Source organism: Sinocyclocheilus anshuiensis, unplaced genomic scaffold (assembly GCF_001515605.1).
Source record: "Sinocyclocheilus anshuiensis isolate Anshui unplaced genomic scaffold, SAMN03320099.WGS_v1.1 scaffold330, whole genome shotgun sequence".
In the NCBI taxonomy this organism is placed as follows: Eukaryota; Metazoa; Chordata; class Actinopteri; order Cypriniformes; family Cyprinidae; genus Sinocyclocheilus; species Sinocyclocheilus anshuiensis.
Genome location: NW_015547689.1, coordinates 3,609,138 through 3,617,526, shown reverse-complemented (window position 1 = coordinate 3,617,526; position 8,389 = coordinate 3,609,138). Strand labels below are relative to the sequence as shown.

General features: G+C 39.1%; 1 protein-coding gene across 1 annotated transcript; it reads left to right on the top strand.

Annotated features, from left to right (window-relative positions):
* Nucleotides 1-487: 487 nt before the first annotated feature.
* Nucleotides 488-7,986, top strand: LOC107703602 (crk-like protein). The gene is made up of 3 exons (XM_016506292.1): nucleotides 488-1,838; nucleotides 4,316-4,787; nucleotides 6,254-7,986. Exons 1-3 carry the CDS (start codon nucleotides 1,528-1,530, stop codon nucleotides 6,386-6,388), a joined length of 918 nt encoding a protein of 305 aa, XP_016361778.1. The 5' UTR covers nucleotides 488-1,527; the 3' UTR covers nucleotides 6,389-7,986.
* Nucleotides 7,987-8,389: the final 403 nt, after the last annotated feature.

Sequence of the window (8,389 nt, the reverse complement as noted above, 5' to 3'; positions counted from 1 at the left end):
CTGATTGGCTGTCAATGTTTTTATCATTCATCAGATGGGGCAAAAATAGTTCTGAAAGTGATTCCAATGATTTCGTTCCTCTGTGTCTTTATCATTATAGTTGTGGGGGACTTCCCAATTCTTATACAATTATAACAGTTATTAAAACCATTTAGTTAAGGCCCATTCACACCAAAAACGATAACTTCCTTAGACTGGATTTCGTCGTGAAATTTTGCAGAACAATGCTAAATGTGAAAGCACTTTTATACTTATTATTCAAACAAAACAATATAGCTATTGTTTCAAAACAAAAATTATAGCCTATTTTTTTTACTCATTAAAATGTTATTTAAACCTTTTTAAATTAGGCTTAAGTAGCCTACAGTTAAACGTAGAAACGTTTTTGGCTATATGCTACTTAAAATCTTCACACAATATCCATACTTTTATTTAAGTAGGCCTAGTGAAAAAGTATTTTTACACCTCAACTGCCATGTCAACATCAGGTCTCCAGATGAGATGTGGGCCATCCAAAATTCGACCACAACTATAGCAAATTACAACTTTCACATTATTATTCACACTAGCTATACAATCTCCTAGTCAGTGCCTTATATTCCTCATTATCCGCGGTTCAGAGCTTTTGAAATACCGCGCCTCTGCACGCCACTCATTTTATTCTTCCTTTTAAGTAACAGTCGCTCGAGGCGTTTGTGACGGACGGGTGATCAGACAGACCGGGAGCGCGCGCAGATCCGCCCTCCAGACGCCATTTCTCGGACGGTGTGGGGAACTGAAGCAGCTTTTACACCAATCCTGAGAAGGAACAGAAAACACAACAAACAGAAATTACAAAAAAAAATCCTCTTGGTCGTCTTGTTGCGTGGCAGCGTCGTGCCTCATATAGGGAAGCGCAGCGCAAGGAGGGAAACTTTCTGTTGAGAGATTATTTCAGAATTCGTTGTGTGTGAAGACGTGTTGCGGGCCGCCATTTTTGTTACAGCCTTCGAAGTCTGTTGGGAGTCTAAATAAGAGACAAAACTCTTCCGTACTTTGGTGTAATACACGAAGAAGGACTCGTTGTTGGACGTGACCGACATATGTCGCCTTTAATCGTCATGCAGAGCGATTTATTAACATATTATGGCGTTGTGTGCCTCATCTTGAGCGGACTGTGACTGAAGACGGCTAGCTGGCTAATGCGTTATATTGTCTCATAAGCTACAGCTGCTTTCACGGAAGAGAGAGCGGAAAGGGGAACTTTAATTCTAAACACGCGTTTTTTGGGTTCTTTGCGAACTTTTGGGGTTGTTTAATCCTGTTCTAAGCCCGTCGTGATTCTTGTGTTGGGGGAAATTTAGCGATGCATCAAAGTTGGTTGACGCCAGTCGCAGCCTGTCCGGTCAAACGTCAGGTTGCGGTTCAGTAGGACTGTCGGATCAAAAAGCGTTTGGTCATTTGTAAGAATAGGCGTTTGTTGTTTTAATTTATTGCTTATTTCTGTTTTCTTCGAATTCATCAGCTACAGTTGTATTTTGAGCAAACATGTCGTCTGCACGGTTCGACTCCTCGGACCGAGCCAGCTGGTATTTCGGGCCGGTTTCGAGACAGGAGGCGCAGAATAGGGTACAGGGACAGAGACACGGGATGTTTTTGGTGCGAGATTCCTCCACCTGTCCTGGTGATTATGTACTGTCAGTGTCCGAAAACTCCAAAGTTTCTCACTATATCATCAACTCTTTGCCAAACAAGAGATTCAAGATAGGTGACCAAGAGTTTGATAATCTACCTGGCCTTTTGGAGTTCTATAAAATACATTATCTGGATACGACCACCCTGATAGAGCCAGCACCAAGGTAACGTTAAGAGCTTCATTTCGTTTTGACATTGTCACATCATCCACCCCTCTTCTCACTGATGTACACTTCCCTCCCCTTATTTGCTGTGGCAAGCCGGTTAAACATTCATTCATTAAAACTAACTAGGATCTCGTTAGATACTTGTACTGAATCATAATAGCACTGATGCTAGCTGAAACTAGTCACTGTCAGTAGTGACAAGTAGTTCTTAGGTACTGGAAATTGTTTTAGTTACTAGTAACAAAGTTACTTAGTACTAGTGTATTACTACAACTGCTAACAAGTTTTTTTTTTTTATTAAACAATCAGAATGTCCACTTTTTAAATGATTAAATATGACAAGTAAAAAGAAGTTGTAACTAGTGAGGTAAGAAATATTACTAGTTACAATTGGGAAAGCTGCTAGTATCTTGTAAGTCTCGGTATCTTATGAATTAATAATAGTAAAACTGAAATAGCAGCAATTTGTAACTAACAAAAACTGTTTGCTTAGCTTCACAGAAACTGCAGATTCAATGTTACAATTAAGAAAATGTCCATATGGCAATAATATACATTTATATATACAAGTCACGTGGTTAGTTAAAGCCATGTATTCAGTTTAACAGACAAAATACAAAACTATTACATGTTGTGATCTTATTTATTACAGTATGAGAATAATATTTGGCAGTTTTGTATGGCCATCCAAAATTGGCATCATTAGAAATCTTCACCAGCTAATATGCTTACAGCAAATTTGGAAAGGTACTGATCACTTTTACCTTACATACTAGTGATTATACAATACTATTAACAAAAAGACTTGGTTCACACTGTCAGTTTTTGGGATTGACAACCACATTTTCTTTATAGGTGTGAGTCTCGAAATGTCCCGTTCTCACTGCAGCTTACAGTTGTGTTTAGAATACTGTCTGTATGAACGTGCAACGGGAGTCAAGCCCGTATTCCTTACCAGTAACCATAGCGATAGTGACCAAAGTAAAATCAAAGAGGGCGACGTCCATAAAACTGAAAGTCTTGTCACTTTCTGACACGACAAGAGTACAATTGAGCCGCGAGTTCATTCGTCAAATCTTCATTAACCAACAACAGCTTTTAAATTTGGGTGGAGAGCGGAGCATTTGATTCGCGTGCAGAACACAAAACTGACGGGCTCTGTAAGTTACTGAAAACACACATGAAAACACGCAACACACGGTAGACACGTGTTTGTGCGGCAGAGCGGCTCCCTCTCGCACTGTATGATGTGACAGACAACTAGTTGTCCAGTCTGTTCCGTTCACAACGTGCGTGTGTACCGAGAATGTGGTTGTGAGTCCTGAAAATTTACGGGTGTGAGTTCGGTTACAGAATGCGGTTGTGACACCTGTAAATAACCGAACTGTGTGTGTGAACGTAACCGTATTAAGGACTCAAATACAGGATTGGCAACCGTATTCTGCTGCTGTGTGAACGTGGCCATAAAAAAGGTGTTACTGGTTTTAATGATTAACTGTTAAAACAGCTTGTCGTAGCATTGCTGGTTGTTCTTCACATTGATTCTTATCCTCATATTATTATTGTCAAGATGAAAGTGGTCAGTTGAACATAGGGCTGTGCGATTAATCGAAATCGTCATAAAATCCCGATTTGAGCGTGCGCGATTTCTAAATCGCTTTATAGCACGATTTTGAAATCAAAATAATGGATAAATGTTGCGTTTGTGGTAAACAGCCGCGGATCAGGAGCAGACTGCAAACACGTCCTGTGCGAAAGCAAAATGAGTCCGTGCTGCTTCTGCGCCACATTCACATACTGTATACGCACTGCAGACGGAGTACGTGTGAACTTGGTGCAACAAATCTAGTTCAACACCTGAGGCAACGCCACAAAGAGCTCTATGACCAATGCATGGCAAAAAAAATCCCTGGACGGGATTTTTTTTTTTCTGCCATATGTCTATTCTAGAGACATTTTGTTGCACCTTTACTTAGTGATTATTTTGCCTTATGTCTGTTCTAGAGACATGTTACAGCTTTTTTGATAAAGCTCTAATTGGTTTTCTTTTGGAAATATGTTTCAAATTCACACTGAATGCATTTATGACTGTAAAGCATGTCTGTGTGTGTCAAAATCGTGATTAAAATCGAAATCGCAAAATTAATAAAAGAAATCGCGAATTTTTTTTTTTTGTCCATATCGCACAGCCCTAGTTGAACATAACTGTAATTCCCCTGAATTTCCTTCCTGTATGTTTTAAAATGTTCTCATTGAGCGGTGCATTAAAAAGAAATTCAGTCATTCCTATTCAAGATACCAGGAAGTTAACTGTACATGTGAAAGTGCACATTCAATAGTGGATTGGATATTACAAAAGACGAACTGCCTAACAAGAAGTGGATTTAAGCATTTCCCCTTTGATGTGCTGTTAAAAATCCTCATTTTGTTCTTGATGATTCAATTCTAAAAATACTTTCATCATTGTATTACAGGTACCCCAGTACCCCTCTGCCCAGTGTTCCTATTCAGCCATCCGGGGGACTCGGAGATGAGAACCAGGAGTATGTGCGGACTCTTTATGACTTCACTGGTAGCGATGCTGAAGACCTTCCTTTCAAGAAGAGTGAAATCCTAATTATTCTAGACAAGCCTGAGGAGCAGTGGTGGAGTGCCAAGAACAAAGAAGGCAGAGTAGGCATGATTCCTGTTCCCTACGTAGAAAAACTGGTGAGGCCTTCGCCTCATCCCGGTCAGCCTGGCCATGGTTCACGCAATTCCAATAGCTATGGCATCCCTGAGCCAGCACACGCCTATGCTCAGCCTCAGACTCCATCACCCATTCCTTCCATCACACCCGGTGCTGTCATCAACCCACTACCTTCTGTACAGAACGGGCCAGTGTTGGCGAAGGCGATCCAGAAACGAGTGCCATGTGCATATGACAAGACTGCCTTAGCATTGGAGGTAGGTAACTAAATTATGGATTTCCATAAACCAAAATTTGCATTTAGCACCAGCTGAGGTGAATCTGCACGTTTCTGTTGTTTTATTGATGAGGGATGATATGAGCAGCCTTATGCCCACTAAAACCCATACCTTCATTTCTTTCCTTCAGTTTACTAATTACCAAAGGTTATTCAGTAAGCATAGATTTTTGCTGGCTAATTGATTGGTTGATTTATAGCAATGTAAAAGATGCAGTACTGGCTGCCATAGACACCTAATGAAGCTATTTCTCTATGGTTCATAAGATTTAGCTGGTGCAGTGATTACACATTTAAAGGTATTTTACCCTTCATTACTTTTGGTCAGATGGTGCTGATAGCATGGAAATGTGAAATGACCAATATTTTCTCTTGATGACACATTTGCCTGCTCAGTTCTATGTTTTTGAGGGACTTTCCTTAGACAGAGCTATCGACTTGTTAGTGAAAAATAAAGCTTAATATCCAAAGTGTTTCTTCCTGTGCTTAGAATAGGTTTTTAATGCATTAAACCATTTTCATTTACTTTTACTTTTCATAGTTTGCAATTTGCATGGGCCGCACATCTCTAAGAACTGTAGCACAGAGGCTCAGTTACAGTTCAGTTTTGAGTGGGGAGGCTTTATTATTTTGTCCAAATCAGTGTAGAATTTATTGTTGGTTTGTTCAGTGTCTAGAATGAAATTCCATACTTAGTCATCCCACCTGGCAAGTTCCAGCACTCCTCTATCCGTTTCTACATGCAAGGCCTTGTTCATTTGTAGAAAACATTACATAAGCTATGTCTTAGTCAGCCTGAGAATGTGCCAGTTGATTCAGGAAGGTGCAGAAAAAAGGTTGAGAAACTCATGGATGTGTATTTACATTGTCATTTTTTATTTATTTTTTTGTATGTTTTGTACACAATTTTTCCATCTGTCTGCTGTATTTCACATATGAGTGCAGCTGTATATGAAAGCAAGGATTATGCCAGTTTGTTATGGCCTAATGCAAAAGGGTCTGATTTAGAACAGCTGTTTGAAGCATGTTGGTTAATATGCTGAGTCCTGTAAAATTGGTGTCAAAAGGATAATTTTATAATGGTTTTATAATGCTTAACATGCTTCAGTAATGATTTTAGATAAGAGTGATATTTTCATCAGTTTTAACAGGTGTAAACCGATAACTCTGTACTGCTTTATGCACTCAGAGGATTTCCATATCTTTGAAAAATATTTTGTTCCTTAGATATGATTTCTGGTGGGTAGGACATAATCTTTTCCCCAGGCTTTCCCTGAATTTGATAGATTATGGGTTTTATGAAATCTCAGAGCTTTCGCAGCGCTTTTTAAGAAGCCAATAGAATTTTTCTGTCATACTAAATAATGTGAATACCATACTCTCCATTTTTTTCTCTATTCTAAATGCTTTAAAAGACCTGTACGTTGTTTGTTTTTTTCCTTACAGGTGGGCGACATTGTGAAAGTGACTAGGATGAACATCAGCGGTCAGTGGGAAGGGGAGGTAAATGGCCGGAGAGGTTTATTCCCTTTCACCCATGTGAAAATATTGGACCCCCAAAACCCAGATGAGAACGAATGATCTGGTCCATGTGCTTGTCAGCACCCCTTCAGCTCGCCGGCCGCCCCATCAAGTCACCACCGGTATTACGCTTGCCTGCCTTGGGGCTCAGCCGTGACGCATTTCTCAAGCAAACCATTTGCGTGGCTTCTGACTGTTTACAGCTCCGAAATCAAACGGTTCTTAATCCCCCTCACCTGGTTACAGGCGAATCAGTGTTTTTTTGTTTTTGTTTCTGCCTTTAATACTCTGTTATTTCCACTCATCGGCCATCTGTACCTGTGACAAGGTGAAATGAGTCCTCCAACGTGACCTGAGCCTTCTTGCCACTCTCATGCAGTTTTCTGTCTTTAACTTTGACTTTTGCTAGCTTAAATATGTTGTGTTAAGAAAGGGAAATGAGGATCATTATACCCTCTGGTTTGATTGCCAACTGTTCACTTAAAATTGAACTTTTATTTTGTCTTTTGTTACATTTTGTTACACAGAATCCTAGTGATACTGACCTTTGGTAACAGCCATGACTTGAAGATAAAGGTAGGGTATTGCAGTGGCAGGTTCTTAGAGTAGCAACAACTGCACCACTCCTGATTGACCTTAGAAGCAGACTCACCAGTTAAAGTAATTTTTTTTCCTCAACTAGTATGTGGGACTAGTCTACTGTAGCCTTTTTATTTGTGCCATAATAACTTCTCTGTAAATTGCAGTAGTAGTGTAGCTAGATGGTTGTGGCTAGACTCTCGGGGGATCTTTTGAATGGTGAAGGGCTTGTCTGTGGATCTTTTAGCATCTGGTTGTGATGCCTTAGATGCGAGATTGGGTCTGGGGAGAGTAAAAACGCACCTCATCTTTTTCATTGGACAAGCTGGAAATGTCAGCTGTGCTGCAATCATGAGCTCAACTCTGGAGGACTGGATTCAGTGTCTGATTGTCCCATTCAGTAAAGGTGTCAGTAAAATCTGGATCTTGCTCCATTTCTTGACTGTTACTGCACATCACAAGTTCTCTGCTATAACTTTGACGGTTTCTGCCCAATTTTGACACAGTAACTTGACATAAACACAACTTTTATGTTTTGTCCATCTGTATTGAGTTTCTTTTATTAGCCAGGTGTTGAATCAATCATTTACTGTGTGTTGAAATAAACTGGCGTTTTCTAAAAAGGGATTTTAAAAAGCCTGCTGGTGGCCTCTGTGCATGACCTTCTGGCCAAGAGGGATTTCCCTCTTAGGTTAAATGCTGCTTCATGTCATGTCTTTTATTTCTGTCTGTTGATTTTCTTTATTTTTCCTTTTTGAAATTAATTCACCTTTGTCTGGTTTACATCCCTAGCATCAATTTAAGGCTAAACATTCATATTGCAATAGACCAACCCATATCTTTTAGAAGAGCTCAGATAATTTAAGGTTTCAAATACGTAAGTTTTTCCCTTTTTTCTAAGGCTTTAACAGTATTACTGTTTATTGTTTCTTTTATTGGTCTCATTCGTTTAAGATGAAAATTTGTGCCTTTTATTTTCTTACATTTACATGTGTTAATAATATTTCCCATGGTTAACACCCGTGCTGGTATTACCCATTATGTACAGAACGAGTAAATAAAATTTATGTCTACTTCTCTGAGTGTATGACCAACTTTGTGTATATGGACTTGCCATGGTTATGGAAAACCTGGAAATATTAGGGGAGTGTAAAATAGTGATTTTCAAAAATGGAAATATCATAGTATTTAATATATAAAACGTTTTGGACATTTACATAGTGAATACAATTTTTTTCTAGTTATTACGTGTTATTGTTTACATCCTAATTTTAAAGATTGGTACCAGACATACAAATGAATATCCATCCCAGCAGTTTCTGCTACATTGAATCCTAAAAAAAGTAGATGAAGGGATAGCGCATCCAACAATGAAAAATCTGTCATCATTTACTCACCCTTAAGTTGTTTCAAATCTTTATGAATTTCTTTCAGCTGTTGAACACGAGATGAACCTTTGAAAAATGTTGGTAACCAAACAGT